The sequence below is a fragment of the Pieris rapae genome, chromosome 11 (assembly GCF_905147795.1).
Source record: "Pieris rapae chromosome 11, ilPieRapa1.1, whole genome shotgun sequence".
NCBI lineage: Eukaryota > Metazoa > Arthropoda > Insecta > Lepidoptera > Pieridae > Pieris > Pieris rapae.
The window spans coordinates 6,441,087-6,460,453 of NC_059519.1; the positions used below are offsets into that span (position 1 = coordinate 6,441,087).

At 32.1% G+C, this 19,367-nt stretch overlaps 2 protein-coding genes across 3 annotated transcripts in view; one reads left to right on the plus strand and one right to left on the minus strand.

The window, feature by feature from the left end:
- The window catches only part of LOC110998778 (C-terminal-binding protein), a 53,090-nt gene extending 43,204 nt beyond the window's left edge, over positions 1-9,886 (minus strand). The window contains exon 1 of the mRNA XM_022267558.2: positions 9,638-9,886. The gene's annotated coding sequence lies outside the window, so the exon portion shown is untranslated. The remainder of the gene's footprint in view (positions 1-9,637) is intronic.
- Positions 9,887-11,729: 1,843 nt separating this feature from the next.
- LOC110998765 (E3 ubiquitin-protein transferase MAEA) lies at positions 11,730-19,118 on the plus strand. Of its 2 annotated transcripts, none has more exons than XM_045629954.1 (9): positions 11,730-12,084; positions 13,357-13,509; positions 13,822-13,965; positions 15,036-15,165; positions 15,937-16,073; positions 16,392-16,530; positions 17,265-17,415; positions 18,060-18,249; positions 18,782-19,118. In XM_045629954.1, the coding sequence occupies exons 1-9, from the start codon at positions 12,046-12,048 to the stop codon at positions 18,878-18,880; spliced, it is 1,182 nt and encodes a 393-aa protein (XP_045485910.1). In that variant the 5' UTR covers positions 11,730-12,045; the 3' UTR covers positions 18,881-19,118. The 2 variants fall into 2 exon arrangements, with proteins under 2 accessions (XP_045485910.1, XP_045485911.1); XM_045629955.1 differs by lacking the exon at positions 11,730-12,084 and adding an exon at positions 12,131-12,228.
- The last annotated feature ends 249 nt before the right edge of the window (positions 19,119-19,367 follow it).

Genomic DNA, 19,367 nt, shown 5'->3' on the forward strand with positions numbered 1-19,367 from the left:
TACTAATAGTGGTGACGTCACACTTCGCCTTTTCCGTACTGTTAGTTTCTTCTTTTAACCGCATAGAAATATCTAGAACAAGATATTGCCTTACAGTACAAATATTCATTCTTTATCTACACGTGTCGCGTTCGTGACGTCATCATATTTGCATATCACTCGAACTAATTCTTATTTTTCTCTCTACTACTTCTTATAGTAACATGAGAAGCGATTTTAAAATATTGAAAAAGATAATAATTAAAATATTATTTATGTATAAGTAAAACTTCGTCCGAAATGCCGCTAAGTTTTTACATACCTATTTTATTAAAATACGCATCAATTTCACTAAAGCATAAAGATTGATGTCTGTAATAACTAATAACTACACATTATTTTTCCTATACATTCTACAATCACTATGAAATCGTATGAATAAAAATTATAAACCTGTTCATAGAACAAAATCTCTATTTGATAAACCGAATAATTGTAACTGTACTTATAATCTATCGTTTATCATAATTAATCGTATTATGGATTTGGCGAGTTCAACGTTCTAAGAGGTAAAAAATATTCATAGAGATACATAACTTTATTACCTTCAAAAATATTCCTCTGAAATACTTTGTAAAGGTTGTTAAAATTTAGCATAGGACGATCATGTTCACAATTTCCAATTACATTATTTATCTAAAATTATTTAATCTTTTGATAAAATTTTGAATGAAACCGGTTTAAAATTAAATTCTATTGTTATTATAGTTTTATCATAGGGAGTGGCAAGATAAGATTTTGTGGTATCTGTGAGTTTAAAGGATTAGCAAGCACCTCTTCAATCTTCCATAAAAAAGATATGTGTATATGTAGTTATCACTATTGATATATGTATATCAAATCAATAGAGATCTATTCCAATTTCCATGTTACATTTACATGTTTCTTTTTCGTTATTAATATATATAACAAAAGCGTATAAAACAAAACTATTTATATTTTGTTCTCAGAAACGCCAAACCGACTAAATTTGAGATGAAACAGAAAAAAACATTCGTATTGAAATCAAATCTTCATTTTAACGCCATATATTTTGCCCTTTGGAAAATGAGAATAGGAATCTACACTGTGTTATTTTTACTCTACTTTTAAAGATAACCTACTTACAATTTTACTATCAGACACTTTCTTTGCAGCACAAATATTTGATAACTTAGTCGCAAAAGCAAATACAAAAACTATTTTAAAAAGAGCAAATATACTGTTATACAAGATGCACAAGATAATAAATATAGTTAACCTATTATATACCAAGTGTGTATCCGACTACTACACAACATTAATTATATTTTTTCAAATCGAGACCGTAATTGTTTATTTTATATTGAGAGTTGAATAATAGATACCACCAAAATAGATTGGGCTCAATAGTCCTTTATTTTTAACTGTAAATTTGTTTTCGCAGATAAGAGTAAATTTCGTTAAGAGAAATATTTTTCGTTAATTTCCGATATAAAAATAAAAAGGAATACAGTACATAATGGTGTATATAAATGGAAAATCTGACGAGTCAATAATGTAAGAGCTTTTATGCCTAAGTAATGGGCCTTATATAAAATTCACATTCTGCCATTCTGGTAAACAAATAGTAAAAACTGGGAATGAAAATGGAATTATGAATCTGATGAAATTTATTAACCCTGTTGACATTTATTAAAACATCATAACAATAAGGCGGAAAGTCATTTTTCAAATAGAAACGGCATTTCCGATCGTTGTAATGTAAAACTGAAATTAATGAAAAATTAAATGTTTAAGTGATACGTGACTAAAATATATTGATCATATCCATTCAATCTTAGTACGAGCCAATCTAAAAGATAAATAGCACGTAATTTGAATTCTTTCCGTTAATACAATTCAGGTCTGGCATACTTTCTTTATTATCGTCCTCAAAGCATATTTAAAAATAACAGACGTTGACATTAAAATATTTTTCTTAACTATTTTAGAAATGTCGTAATATATATTATAAGTGTGGCCATATGTATGCAACATATTTATAAGGAATACGTTGATTATGAACAGAGTTAAGAACTTAATTAATTATATTTGTTTAAAAATTTATATTAAAAAATGTATAACAAATTTAACTTCTTGTATTATACATATTTCAAAATAAACTGGTATCTTGGGTGCTTTACATTCAGTTAACGATTTTTATTTAAAAAAATATTACTTATAAAGAAGAATAGTAAGTATAATAATATCCTATGTAGGTACATAATTTAAGTTATTTTTTTTGACTTAAATGAAAAGGAACAAACCCTGATTCTAAAATACTTTTATAATGTCACTTACTTTAGATATCAAATTTAATGAGTCTGCAAATTACTACAAAGTAAAAAGCCTCATTGTGAACGTACCTACAATAATAATTTATCTTTAGCATCCATCAGGGACATCGTAAAGGGGGCCGATAGGGGGGGTGACAGCTAGCTCTGTCAATTTTATACAGCTTCCGAATGCTGATTCATCATTATTATACATATATACATTACATATTTATTCAAAACACCTTTTTTAGTATAACTCCAAGTCACGTACTTAGTAGTTTTAGCAAACGTGCCGAATTATACTCTCGATCTCAAATTTTAGTAAGTTTCATTTATTTAGATCTTTTAATTATAAAACCAACGTTATTCAAATTGTATTTAAAGTTACTTATATTATCTTTAAATAAATATACCATTAAAAAATACAAAAGACTAACCTGACGTTATAACATTTTAGAAATATCACAAATAACAGAGAACAATGAAGCTACCCACGCAAACAGCCTAGCAACAAAACATAAATCTAGAATTTTCTAAGCGATTGTTTTAAAATCGCTACAACGCACAGCCTGTGCTATGTCGCTGACATACCACTTCGCAAAAACAACCGTCCTCCACAAAATTGCCACAGAACATTTAATATTTAGTAGTTCTTGTGCGCAATGTATTAAAACATTGACTGTTGTATTTTCACAGTAAATTAATTCGGATTGATAACTTAAATATTTTTTAGCGAACAAAAAAATAACAATATGCAGGGTACAATGGTGATACTTATGCATTTACAATATACAATGCCTGGTTGTATTAATTTCAACGTTTATTTTGATAATTCGAGTATTCATTCAGTTAAAACAATCTTGAGCTACTAAAGCCGTAAGTAAACTGAGGTGCACAATAGATGGCTGAGCAGAGCGGTTTCATTCCCCCTCCCCCCTTGAACTCCCCTACCCGCCGGCACTTACGTGACTCAGCACCAGCGCTGTATCAAATTCGACGCTGCGAGCCTGCGAACTCAACGGCATGTTTTCGTAACACAACATCTATCCGACTGCCGAAACAGGACAGATAATCATGGAATGCATTTATCAAATATGTGATTATTAAGGATCGTGTATATAAATATTCTATGAATATAGTAATAAGACGTGTCGACGTCTTTCAGATATATTTCTTAAGAGCTAATACTAACATTAAAAACAACAAACGCGTCGTTCTTACATTTATTAATGTATCAGTTTAATGCTAATAAATTCCGTAATAGCGCTTGCCAATGATCAAGGTGAGACCGGAATATATTACTTCTAACTTTTTGTTTCAGTTTTTAATAAAACTTGGTACAGAAACTTCCTAAGCACTGCCTATCCAAACTCTGAACTTGGTTAGACCAAGTTAACCACGACAAAATCAAGGAAGTTCAACTTTTTGTTCGTTCTGTATAGAGAGAAATTTATGTTTTTAGAACTAGACTAGGTTTTTGACTACAATAAAATAAATGGGCTTTATTTGAAAAAAAAGTAAAAGTATATATTTTAAAATTATACAATATTGTTTTAACAATTTCAAACTGGAAGAAAAACTAAATAAAATATATTATTTTCACAACAAAAGATTTTCTAAAATTCTCGTATCAAGTGAACCTACCGTGGCAACAAAGGTGAACGAACAACACAACAGGAAACGAGGCAACGGCTGTTTCCGATGAAAAATAAAATCCAATTAAGCATCCCATCTCGCTTTTGGCCGTCAAAGAGCGGAAGCCGTAAAAACTTGACCAGCGGTCCTCGCTAAAACGAGACTTACACAAGACGCAATTATACTGTAATCACCAACACGATAAGTCGAGTTTCAAACTCATTCCAGCGCGGCTGCGATACGATAAAATGCCTATAAAGGCACGAGATATTCAAAATTCTTAGAATGCGAATACCTAATATATTATGGTTAATAATAATTTTAACAACTATTCGGTATTATTTCATTGTTTACCTACAGTCATTAACTCTCCGACATGAGATGTATATATATATATAATATGAATAAGTAATCTCACATAAAGTCTGTTTGAAAACCTATTGTTTTCCCGTCAGATAACAGGATTTCCACCAAAACACATTACAAACACCGATTGGAGGTTAAACTTCTAAACTATATCTCTGAACACAAGTACTAAATAATATTAACAAGGTTGCAACTCAAACAAAAATCAAGATTATTTTTATTACATCTTCCATCGTTCCCCTTCCTACAAAGTTACAATAACAATCATACATTGTAGAATTTGCCAGGCCAGCAATTGGGGAGAAAAGCATAAAGACACCGCTATGGGCTCCCTGAATAGAGCTATAAATTCTTTATCACCTGGAGACCGTTCGGCGATAAACAACAAAATGCTCATACTTAAATGGATAATCACTACTGGAGCTTGGAAAGTTTTAAATGCCAACATAGAAAATTATTTACTTAAGTTTCGACAGTTCGTTAGAAACAAACAAAATGTAACAAGAGTATGTAGTATGTTCATTTTCAACTAAGAACAAGATTTAAGTACATAATAAGTGATTTTATTAAGCAAAAGCACATGTTAAACTACCCTAGAGAGTAATGAAAACTAGCAAGAACTGTAAGCTCTGCGCAACTTCCAAACTACTCATGGCAGAGTCTGGAATAAAAGCGCTTACAACTTTGCTTTAATATTTGTCTCCCGAGAGCAAGTTTTCGAATTACTATTGCGTCTCGTTGGGAGATGAGTAATTGTGTTTTTATATTGGCTAGTTATACAACTAAGCCGCACGCTTACGCAGAAGCTGAATTCAAAAGTGGATATTGAATTCTCATCAGACAAACATTGAGAATTCTCAAAACAGAAGACAGATCCCTAGTTTTATTGTTATACATATCACCAATAAAAATACGCGTGGGCCCTTACCAACACGTTTCTATGCAGCATTGAAATTCCCCTAAATAATATTGGACGGCAAGTCACGTTGCGTCATGTCGCGATATCAAAATGACAGGCATAGTATTCAGGAGGCACACAAAGCATTCGATAAATGAGTTAGATGGGGGACAAGGTCGTATCTCGAATCTTGGGACAGTTTCCCTTAACATTCCTCCGGGATGTATGTACCTACACACAAACCTCCCTTTGTCTCAGAAATACATTACCCATTGTTAGCATACCCTTTGTCTACGGAAATATTGTATGACACTGCGTACAATAACATTTTTAATGAAGTCTTAAGGACTAATTACTCCAATTAGTCAATGATTAAAAAATCATCTAGACAACTGACGCGTCTAAAATGCTCGGCCAAACGTTATATAACATCCTGTGACAAACCAATTTTCTTTGTTCTTTATTTTTATAGAAGAAAATTCCATTGATATTCGCTGAAGCGACAATATAACTAGAATTTTATGTATTTCAGCCATCGGAATCGCTGAGCAATAACAGTAGAGTGTTTTATTACATGCCCGCTCCGCGATGGTCGTCATTTGTTAGCGGCTTTTATACTACCCAGCTAGAATAGGACTCGTTCGAAAAACAGCCTACTAAGCGCGATCGACTACGGGTCATATATAATATCGCTATCAAAAATGTTTTGTGGCGGAACAAAAAATACATTGTCGTATTTTAAATTTAGAAAAAAGTAGTACTAGTTTTTCACACTTAGACGAAATACGTTACCTAAGATAATCTAATTGTACTTAGCTACTTTAGACGGATAGATTAGCGACTTCACTACACAGCATGATCCGCCAAACAAAACGCCAAAATGTTCATTTTATAACAATACACAAAGACGATAAGTAATTACAGTTTTAATAGGTCAATGAGGGGGCAGACCCCTCCAGGTTTCGATCAACCACTTTCAACACAAACCGAAGTGACGTAAGAAAATTATAGATTTCATGACTACTCGTTGGTAGGTGATTTCAGAAGTTTTAAGATTTCTTTACCGCTAATATTCGCTGCATATTTTAAGATGTTTTTACCGAGATAAGACATTTAGTAAAAAAGGATATATACGCAAAAAATCATTATCGAATATCAAAGTAAGTAAATAAAAAAACTTTGCTGCCACTTGAAAACGCGGAATTATGAAGTGGCGCTGTTTTATCGCAAGCGAGCGAAATAGAAAAAATTACCGCGTCGTAACATCTGGGGAAAACCCTCTGCGTGACAGACGAGACCAATTTGCTTTAAAGCGAGCTTCACTGTTGAAAAAATAAACCCAACGTTGTATTCGAGTGAGTTATATATGCGCATACATTTTCGGTTCGAACTTGCGACAAAGAAAGTTATGCGGTACATAATACAACACGCGATTTTTATAATGAATTTTGAACACCTATATAAAGGTATTTTCTTATTTTTATTAATGAAAGATTACTTGCTAATTCTATAAAGTTGGTACTGAGAATTTATTTTATAGATAAACTATAGATAGAGGTAATTAGAAGTGCCGATGCTCACTCACACATGTGAAACGAGAAAAAGACAACACTGGTGATTTGTGGGCGTATATAAAACTACAATCGATAGTCGATCAAGCGGTTGGGCCGGTTGGTCTGGCTGTGTGTGTGTATACGTATATTCGAGTTATGTGTGTGTTGAACGGATGTGGTCTGTGCATACAAGTGCTATTTACTGAGACGTGTCTTGCGAATAGAGCGTCGTTATGTAAGTGAGCATTATGACCTTTTAGAGAAGTATCAGCAGAGAATATATTTGAGAATTGATAATATTCTACTCAAAGTTTTACAACTACGGATAGTAAATCGTTATTGCATTTGTGATATATTCACGGAGAAACAACATATTTTTTTAATAAATTAAAACATTTTTATTACCTGAGCTACTGCTCTAGTAATAATAAAGTTTTGCGAATTAGTAATGCCATGTCAATTCAAATAAAAATGCTTAAGATCTACCCTTTAAATAGAAATATACGAAAAACCCCGTTTAAAAATCGAGTCCATTTTGCGTAACAAACAAGCATATAAATGATCTCATTTCGCAAATGTAGGCTGTGGCCATGGTCACTGTCATTTAATACAGCTAACAGTATCGTTAAATTTGCTATTACGCGATTTCTGTACACGATGTGAAATATTCTGCTTGACGAATAAGCATGAAACTTCTTTACGTAATTAAAGCTTTTATCCTGGTGGTGATTAATAATTATTTAATCACGTATTTGTTTATTTGAATCTTTATAGAAATTACATGGGTATTTTTAAAATGGTACATATATAATATATATCTGTCTACCAAGTAAGTAACTTAAATAAAACCAAAACACATACTCTAGATATTTATATACCAAATTGTCATGGCTTAGAACATGTAAAATCTAGTTTCAGGCAGTTTAGTAATTTGAATTATTATTCTTTGACGTCATATGACAGAAAATTCTGATAACGCGTGTTGCAAAATTATGTACCAAATAGATTACTGAACATATTATTTAAATTATTATTTGTTTCTAATGAAGTACTCTGCCTGATAAAGAAAATGGTAGATATACTGACAAATAATATTCTAAATGTGCCTGCTCTGGTATTTAATGACAGAAACTATATCTTAATATATATATTTCTTGTGTGCGTGTGTATGTGACTGAACTCCTCCTAAACGACTGGACCGATTTAGACGAAATTTTTTGTGTGTGTTCAAGGGGATCTGGGAATGGTTTAGATTCACAATTTTGTCCGCTGGACAATGTTTTTTTAATTAATTTTCAATTTATTAGTTGTTGTTGATTTTGGAATGTTTTACATTGGATCCGACAGACGGCGCTACCATCGCAGTGTCAAATTTTAAATAATATTCGAATTTTAATTTTAGTCTGTCCCGAAATTTAAAAAAAGTTTTGTTATCATTGTGTTATATCGTGTGTGACCATGTGCTCTGTGGATCGTTAGATATTGTCATAACATTTGAATAATAATTTTCATCAAAATGGCTTATTAAAAATTGAAATTTTGAAATTAAAGACGTGTAGACAGGACAACGTCTGTCGGATCCGATAGTATTTATATAAATATGTAATGTACATTTGTGTTTCTAGTATAAACTACAAACTTGTAAATAAAATACTAGATGTACATCTTGTATTTTATTTACAAAAAACTCCTTCCTAAAATATTTTTCCATAACATAAAAAATAACACTTGTATGTATTCACAAATTTATGAATATCTTTGAAATAAAACAAAATAAAAAAAATAGTTGAAAAGAAGTTTATTCCAAATTCTGAACTAATTAAATGAGATTTGAACTTCAAAGAAACATTTATGAACAAACAAACAAGAAATCAATTGTTTTCTTAACAAACTTTATACAAATTAATAAAACTGAAAGAATCTTGAGCCTAAAACCTTACAAGTCAAAACAAATACATGCTTACTTGTAAATAATGAGAGGTAAAACTTTTGAATGAATTTCATTCAAACTTTTTACCCAAATCAAACTTAGTTCAGTGGAGTTTGTAGGTACTAATTAAACTTTCCAATGGGACAGAGCTTTCAGTACAAAGTTATACTTTAATTCATTTTCGGAATTTATTGCTTACAAGATAATGCCCTGGTCTACATACAATATGTATAAAACATTACATAATTGCTTAATAAGTTGATTTCCTTAGTTTTTTTTAATTAGGTAAATATTGCAACAGTGTAAGTAATAAGAATATTTTTAACCATGTTAAAATCATTTTTTTTAAAGTAATTTTCAGGAAGAATTATAATAATTAAAACAAGACAGAGGGTGTATATAGTCACAACTTAAGTCTGCTAATTCTAATCTTTAATGATTGAACTTTACTAGTACATATATTATCTTTAAATTCTTTATGCTTACTGCCTTTGTTATTACCCAAACAGACAACATTTATAAACAACCAATATTGTGAAAAATATACACTATGAAGGATAGGAAAGTGAACATAAATTATGCATATACTTTCTACCTATAAGTAGGTCAATGATCAGCACCCTATATATCTACAGTATATTATATCTAAACCGCGTGGATTTCCATGAGTTTTAGAGATCGCAGTAAATTCTAGAATCATAAGTTTACTGGACCGGCTTTGATGAAGATACGCGTGGCGTCGGCGTAAATTACAGAAGCACTCGTAACGATTACTCAGACCCCAGCGTAGCGCCCGCCGTTGAGTTCAACCAGCCGACGCCACCGCATTAAGTCCAATTACTATTTAGAACGAACTCTTAACGCGTACATTCCAATATATATAGAAAGCTAATATCTATCACTGAAACTCGACGTAAATGATTTCTTAAAGGAATCTTACCACTTTAAATGCTGAATCCAACAACAAAGGCACAAGCAGCCACGCGCTCCAATTACTGGGCACTCACTTATCACGAAAGCACTAGGTACAGCTGAAAATATTTTTCACTAAATAAAAGTTAATTCTATTAAAAGTCAAAGGGCAGCTTCAAACGGAATAAGTTTACAGTTTTTCACGCATTCACCACAAAACCGGGAAAGCGAACCTTCGATTACCGCTAGCTACGTACAAAATGGCGGATTTGTGGAATGTGACGCGCCGACCGCTGACGCGCCGATTTCACACAGATAACGTAACAAATACAGAGTGTAGTAAACAGACTATGGACCATTTCGTCATAAACCATCGTTGCAAGAAAAAAATCTTTACATTCTATTTAATATGCTTTAGGTAATAATATATTATTTATTCTTCCGGTATCCGTTTTTATAAATTAAATCTCATTGAAGTTCCCGACGATCACCTGAAAAAGATATAAAATTTACATGGCCAGTATTATAGACAGGAGAGAAAGAGAGAACATAGGAAGCCAAGACCCATGTAAGGACCCATGTACAGTTAACGTCACTCGATGGATGTAATGATCATAAATTTTCTATAACGAAGACTAAACAAACATAGATATTTCATCAGTTAATTGGTACATTTTCTTAGGTCAATAGCACTAATTAATGAAACTGAATTGTTTTTTTCCAAATCTATATTAATCCAAACCAAATACAACCACATGAGGATGGCGTAAGAAAATAATAGATTAAATATTCCTTCCTTTGTTATTTTTGCAAGTTTTCTATGTTAGATCTTACATCGTAGAACACATTCATAACATATCAAATATAGAGAGAGTATTTACATTATTTTAACTTTAATTTTACTTTAGGTTAAACAGGAAAAATAATTAACTTTCTGTGGCAGTGTACAAAAGAGAATCCTCGCTTTATTACAATACTTATCATTCGTCACGAGGCAAGCACTAGCTGGAACTGGTCACTGGAACTTAACAGGTGTCAATTTAAATCTTTAATTACCGCCTGTGACCCTCACGACTCAAGAGTTTCTGCTCCAAAGGGAACAAAGTTGGAGAATGAGTGCTTGTCCGTGCAAGGTGAAAAGTTGTTATCGTGTCCACGCTGGTGTTTCGCTATATCAAAGCCTGTCCCATTATCCAGCAAAATTACCTGCACACATTTGGCAATGATACCATGACCTTTCATGGTATCCAAAGCTATTAACTTCAATACCACAGGGACTCGTAGATATGGTATGGTATGGTAAGCGAAGGCGGTTGGCTATTCGAAGTGATCCAAAAGGGTTGAGGTGAGATCTTATAAGTTTTGAAATTTAGATTTAAACAGAGGATCATCCCAGATCCTTTGAAAGTTGACGTAGAAGACAACTTAAGCCTGGGCCAGAACCACGCATTTATATTAAATCCGCAATCTCAATTTGTTAGTAGAATACGATCTAAGGCATTTACCAAAAATACTACCAAAATTTTTGCAGCAGATTCAGGGTACATGGAAGAGCTACACTTGCCATCTTGCACACTCCTAATCCGCCAAATCGAAAAGTAAAAGGCAAAACAAAGAACATTAGTTAAGTTGGAAATTAAAGGACAGAATTTTCAAACGAACAATGCTGAGTAGTTTGTGATATCCAAAAGACGGCGAGGAACTTTCTTGAATTTTGGTTTTGATCAGTTGATATATTCTTCAAAAGCTGCTTTGAAATTCCAGTGCCTATAGAGATTCTACGATGTTTCATTTAATATTTTTATATGTGGGGCTAACATACTATTTTTTAAAATATATAATCGGTGTATAAATACTCACTTTACATGTACACACAGGTATAACTAAATAATGTTAATGTGTTATATAAATATTTACATACAATACAAAATTTAGTTATACATATTGAATTAAAATCTGAAATAAACTTAGAATGCTCTAAAAGTATAACTCCTACGTTGCATTTTAGAGTACCATCATCAAGGGTAAAAAAATATATGATAGCACAGGTTATAAAACATTCTTATATCTGTAAAAAAATAAGAAAGTACATAAGATAATGCTTTTGAATAGATTGTGACACATGACAACGCTTGTTTTTGTCCAACAGCGTACATTAAAACAAAATTTTGATAAAAACTACATTCAATTCATATTTCATACCTGTATCTTAAAGTAATTGTGTTAACTATTGCGGTTTTAAGTTCATAGGTACTATAAATATAAGTAGAAGTTATTAAACTTTTATTGATCAAACAAGAATATCATCCTGAGACTTGACGTTGATCAGCTGAGTTTTGTTTTCGTTGGATTTGATACCAGCTTTGATCGTATTATTTATTTAATAGGTGGTAGTATTTTTTGGAAACAACAAAAGACCAAATTAAACAATCAACTATGAATGAAATAAAATCTCTAGAACACGCAACTTTGAAGGTAGGTGAAATTCACGCCATAACTAAAGTTGTGTTTAGTTCTTCGTTTTGGCTGGTATAATTGCCAGTATTTTTTCGAGGTTTATGTGTGGTGTCTAACAATTACAACATGTAAAACATTTTGGAGGTTGTTTTTATTGGATTGGTTAGTGTTTGTTTTTGACTTAGTGATTAGCATAGCTTATTGCGCCTTATTGAAATTCACTGAATTTTAAAGTTAATAAGTATTTTTTGTTTGTATTACAACTTTTAAAATTCATATGGGTTACATTCCTTACAAAAAAAAAATCTTTATATGTCATAATATAAAATTAATCACTAAAGATAAATGAGGACTTGGCACTTTCAAAAAGTCATTAAGAACTATAATATCAAAGTATAGTCAAATATAATACATATTTTGAAAGTCAGTTAGTTTTCTTCTATCTTGTATCACTTTCTCTTTATACATGTCTTATTTGCATACATGAGCTATAAATAAATACTCTTTTAAAATTATTCTAGATCGATACCCTTTTGTTCAATAATTCGGTTAAGGTTTACAATTCAATACCTCGATTTTGAGGTCGGGGGAGGGTAAACTTATCACCCCCAACCAATTTCAAGTACTAGAAACATTTATAACAGTAGAAAAATAAAAATGAACCAAAACATACATATAATACCTAACATTAACTGGGCCCATCGTCCTCAAAGTCATCCACATAAGCGGGTCGTTTACCAAGCAAAATTCACCAAGTTTAAAAAAAAACAAATAAAAGCACGCACATTGACGAGAAAACAACAGAAATGTAAAAAGTAACGGCTTTTTAACGAATAATCTGCACTGTAACACTAACACACTGTTCTGGCGGATTGTTTACAAATTTCTAATATTGCACAAAACATCGAAAAAAAAAATAATTAGCTTAAATTACAACTCAAGCAGCATAAATTACTCCAAATCTCACAGAGGTTTTCGAATCAAGGTCCCCCAAGACTCGTACATACTCAGTATAATCAAATTCAAGGTATTGAATATAAGATCCAACCCGTATTTTATGATATACATTTGCTTAAAATAAATAATTATGAGCTTATTTGTGAAAATGCTTTATGCTTAACTTAGTTATTGTTTGGACACTTTCCAATATAATACATGCCTATTAACATAGGCCTAGTACATGTTTCATAGCCATGACATACAGTTTTAATAGTTGTAGTATTCATTAGCGTAAATATCATTGCTATTATGAAGTGGGCATTTACTCTCATAGGATATTGTTGTTAATAGGTGCCATATGAAGTCTTTAACAAGAAATACCGCAACACTCAGCGTGTATTTGATGTGGAGGCCCGTCAAGTGGTTGCTGCTGTTGGTGATCTAGATAATGCTGTAAAAAGTGGATCTACAGCTGGTGAAATCAATAATTTGCTTGGAGGAATGGTAAGTGTGATGTCTTTTAATTAATCATTTTCATGGCATGGAACTGACATTTTTTTGTTTTTTATGTCATAAATATTCATTTAGGTTAGCCATCATACCAATAAGTATTCATGTTTTTGTAGTAGTATAAATTAATAAACATTTTACTCACTTTGAAAAAAACTCAATTTAATGAAGATTGATTGAAACTTAATTTTTTTAAATGACAGTCTATTCTTTAAAATTATTTATGTAAATTCGTAGAACATAGATTCAATGATCTATTCATATTGACAAGAAATATTAAATATTCATAAAATTATACTCAAACAGGTTGAAAAACTGACAACAATGAAGCGTAAAGCGTCAGATGCAATAGCAGAGGAAGTACAAGCTGCATTTGTTTGTAAGAAACGACTTGAACATTTGAAAGAGCAAGCAGAGGCCATTGTTGAACCAAATTTGCCACAAAATAAGGTACAGATTTCATTTGATATAGTCTTCATGCAATTCGCATCATGTAATGGCAGAAAGTTACTTAGGTATGATTTATATTTACCTTACCAATTTGATATAACATCCTTGGATTAGTTATTTACCCTTATTGGGGGGGTATGATGCCAGGAAGTTTGAGTTTTGGGTGGCCGAGACACTGTCATTGGCTAAGGCCACTGCTGTGTCAGTGTCTCGGGGTGGAATGTGGTGCGCAACAATTACAATTAGTTATGTAAAACATTCTGCTATGCTATGCTTCTGGAAGGAGCTAGGCTGGCTAAATTAGCCAGGGCTTATCGTAAAACGGACCAAATTTGAGTCTAGTTGTGGAAAATGAGTCCACCTACTAAACCTAACCTATGTAAAACATTAAGATTTTGTTTTTCTGAAATGGATAACTTGGCTTGCGATAAAATATATCGTGTAAATTACAAAATTATGTTCTATATACATTTTTGTTATGAAATGAATTCAAAATGTCAAAAATTGGCTATGTTTGGATTTTTTCTATCGAGCAAAGTTATTTAAATCTGGTTTCGATCTTTCAAAATGGTTACATAAACTACTTAACTACATTATATATTTTTTTCCATTTGCCCTACTTTAAGAAACGATGACAGAAAATGAAAGAAACAATGTACTTTTTTGGAGTTTGGCGACTGGTTGGGTTCTTAATAGATAGATAGAAGGCTTTCTTGAATGTGTTTCAGTTCAGTTAAATTGAAACATATTGAATGCTAACACAGTATTGCTGTTTTCCACTGTTTTGGATAAACAACCCGTGCAACATTCAAACCTGAAGTCATGGGTTCCAATCTTGGTTGTGCATCCATGAATTTTTTGTACATACATATTAACACTTAATCGTATGAACGTAAGAATTCGTATGTCAGGCACAGTCTATAAAGAAACAGATGAATTATAAGGCTGGACCTTTGGTATTTAATAGTATCTTTTAGAAATATTTATTTAAGAAAACATACTCCATACAAGTATGCCTTATATGGAGGAGATAAAATTTCAAGTAATTTTGTATAAATGACATGTTTCAGACGGCGATGACGCAATGGCGTAAAGTGCGTCTGGACCGTATGATTGTCGATTACTTCCTAAGAAACGGCTATTATGACTCCGCAAGTAAACTAGCTGATTCTCGTAATCTGCGCGATTTGACTAACGTTGGTAAGTCCAATACATCTTTCTTCAAAGCAGTATAAGTTACTTAACAAGTAATTTCTATTATTTATATAAGCAGAAGCAAGATGTTTAAATGTAACATTAGCCTTAACATACATACATGTTAACTGTCCTATTTATTTTTATGCCAAATGCCAAATGGATATATAGATCTCGTTCAAGTGAGGGTATTGTAGTTGACATCACGCCTACTATACTTATTCATGTCAAAAGCAAATACTTTTTTTGACATACGGAAGTCTGGTTAGTTTATTTCAATGCGACACATACTAATTGTGTTTTTTAATATTATTTTGTCTCAAACGGGTGTTGTTATCTTTGATATTATAGCAATTTTAAGATTTTTATTAATTGATATTTAAACTTGTCTAAATTTTTAATCTGTTACAAATGTCTAACGAAGTCCTTAAACTTGCTATTGTTATCTGTGTTCGCATTGTGGGATTTTTGTTCTATCGTTATTGCACACATATAAAAATGCTATTTACCTTGGTCAATAATCACGGCTTTGATGACATTATTAAAAGTTTTGGCGGGAAAAAAAAATGTTTATATTTACTTAATTGGTGTGTTTATATAAAGGGCTGTCTGACCAACACTCCCGTATTGTAATCGAAACGTAAATTCTTTCAATTTAATTATAACGTATATATAAGGATCAAAATAATCTTTTTTTTTTATAGAACAGGGGGCAAACGGGCAGGAGGCTCACCTGATGTTAATAATCTATGACTAAACATGTATCAATTATTCCAGATATATACGCGGCAGGTGCAGAGGTCGAACGCGAGTTATGGGCGCGTCGTACCGCTCGTTGCTTGCAATGGTGCGCCGATAATCGCTCTAAGCTGCGCAAACTGAACTCCACTATGGAGTTTAACACGCGGATACAGGTCTGATATACCTAATTAATTCCCTTTTTATCATATTTTACATAGCAGTGTTAATGAAGTGGTTAGGATCAGGCAATTGGACTTTATGGATGGAAATATAATGGTGATCTTTGAATTAACTAACAGTTTAAATGAATTGTTTTTTTTAAACAATTAGTCGAATTTAACTATATTTCACTCTATTGGTTTTGATATGTGCAAAAAAGATAAACTACAGTATCTGAAAACGAGAACAACTAGTCGAATTTAACTATACCTTGTTTATAAAATATTAATATTATCTCGATGTTTACAGTTAACTGACTTATTATTTTGCAGGAGTTCATAGAGCTGGTCCGTGAAGACCTGCGCCTGGATGCAGTGAAATACGCCAAGAAGCATTTCTCCAGTTATGATGATGGACAGCTAGAGGACATACAGCATTGTATGGGAATGCTCGCATTTCCCAAGGATACTGGTAAGAATCAATCCATTATTTCTATCGACACTGTAAAACAAATGTTAAAAAAGATGTGTCTATCATATATTTTCATATAATTTTATGTTCATGATTCTTACTTTTCACTCAAAATTCGTTAAGAAACGAAACCGATACGGTTTATCAAAAACATTGTCTCTCTTATTCATACAATTCAACAGAAAAAGACAAAAGATTTAGTCACACTAAATGAGTTTTAATGAATATCAGTACCGCGAAAAGAACAAAACTGATATAAATAACGCTTTACGTTGTTTGTCCGCTATGGATTCAACTTGATCTAACTAAATATGAATAAAATAAGTAAAAAAATACAACAATATTATTGGTGCAGCAAAAGACGTCACTGTACCTAGTCCGAGTCTTTCTTTTTTCTAACCCTGATTTTTCTTCTCTCTATTTAACGACACCTCTCTATAACGCCTTAAAATACACAGTCGCTGCAGTGTCGTTATATAGAGTTTACACTGTATATATATACAGTATTTATTTCATATTTGAAAAAGCTCTATTGAGCTCTGAGCTCACCCTGCCGACAACAGTTCAATATCGAATTGAAATGTGTAAAATGACTTCAAGAACTTCAATATGAAAATAATAATAGGAAACAAGCTATGGCAGTTCACATACATTTTATAAGATCTCTTTTCGTACATACTAATTAAAAAATCCATATAACGGGCAGTTATTACATGTGACCGTTTGACTTCCAGAAGTGGAACCGTATGCTGGTCTGCTCCGTGCCAGTCGCTGGCAGCAGTTAGTCAGCCAGTTCCGTTGGGAACACGCCAGACTTCTACACCCGGCAAGGCTGCCAGCTCTACCCGTTACCTTGCAGCTTGGGCTTGCTGCGTTGAATACGCCATATCCTTTTTATATAAAACAAACCTTTTTATATAAAACAAACCTTTTTTTATATAAAACAAACCTTTTTATATAAAACAAACCTTTTTATATAAAACAAACCTTTTATATAAAACAAACCTTTTTACATAAAACAAATGGGCAGGCTTTTCTGATATTAAGTAATACCGCTAACGGAAGACACATTGCTAGAGGACTCGCAAGTGCGTTGCCGGTCTTTTAAGAATTGCAACGCTAATATTGAAAATTGTGAAATCTTTCAATTATGGTTGAAATTAAGTCCAGTGTTGGCAGCAGTTGCTTTGTATCTCTGATTTACTTAAAATTGTGGGCAAAAATTTTTTTTTAGAACTATTACACAAGAAAATAAACTTTTCCTTATGAAATAAAAATAATTCAAAAGATTTAAGATTTATTAAAACTTGTGATTTATTCGTTTATTTAATAAGTTAAACTTTAGATTGAGACGGTTCAGATTTCGTTACACGTAATATTTATATTTTCCTGAGCGGTATTTTTTTTAATTCAACTAAATTTTGCTATACAGTACTCATTAGTAGTTAGCAAATCGTCTAAAAATCTAGGCGACGTTAAAAGTTCTGGTAATAAACGTTTATCTTCAAATTTCCCTAACTCCCCCCCACTCAGTGCTACAAAGAGAGCACGAAGGTGTCAGGTTGTCCCGCGTGTCAGCCCCCCCTCAACTCGTTGGCCTCCACTTTGCCCCACGCGCACTGCTCCCACTCGCGCCTGGTCTGCCGCATTTCCAACAAACCACTGAACGAACACAACCACCCAATGGTGCTGCCCAATGGACAGGTGTACGGCGAAAAGGTAAGTTTTTCTATGTTGAGTTTAACCCATTTTTTGTAGGGAACTGACTACAAAAATTATGTTCCAAAAATATAAGTGTTTTCTAATAAATCCTGTTACCAGTTAATTTCTTGTAAAACTGAAACTTCTTTAGGCGCATGTGGGTAATTAATGAAACGCAACAATAATAATTAATAATAAAATTAATTAATTTAATTCGTAATACGTCATTTGTGAATTGGTGTACTGTAAGCAATGATATGTATTCTTGTTTTTTTGAAAATAATTGTGAGATAGAAAAAGTCCCTGGACAAGATGGTAGGGATAGTAGAGTAAATAATAAAAAATAAATAAATTTATTCGAAGCTTCCATTTTTAAATATATTTCTGATTATTTTTATATATTTCTTGTTTGTCCCCTGATAAATTGTTATTGTTTATATTTATTGTTCAGGGGATTTGGGTTAACCTTAGTAATAATTTATTTACAAAGAAGTTTTTCTTCTGACATATGTACTATGTACGCAGTTTTTTAATTTCTTTCACTTTTCAGGCCCTCAAAGAGATGATGAAGGAGCACGGCTCAATTATTTGCCCGAAAACGAAGGAGGTATTCTGCATGAAGCGTATAGAAAAGGTGTATGTTATGTAGATTATTTTTATTTTTTACATCACAAATTTGTATTTTAGTTTTTATTATTGAAATCATACTGACTGAGCTATCGCAATTTTAGTATTTTATTTCGTATTAGCATTAGAATATTTTTTTTTAATTCCAGGTTTCTTATACGATAAATTATTGTTTTAAATCCTCTAAGTAAGGCTCCATTTTCATAAATAAAGATTTCCCTATTCCAGACATCGTATAGAAACTGGAACTTTTGAAAATTTTGTTAAAAAAATTGCTTGTAAGAAATTTTGTTGTTACATACAAATTTCATCACAATGTTTCTGATTGTCAGTGATTGCTCAGTCAACTTTATATACGTATTTTGAAAGGTGTCTAGTAATGGTAGTAACAATAGTTCTTGTATCTTACTTTAGCAGAACTAGACCTGAACTAAACGAAAGCGCGAACATTAAATTCGAATATTATTCGTGATTAATATAAAGATTCTAATTCTATATATTAGAGGCTA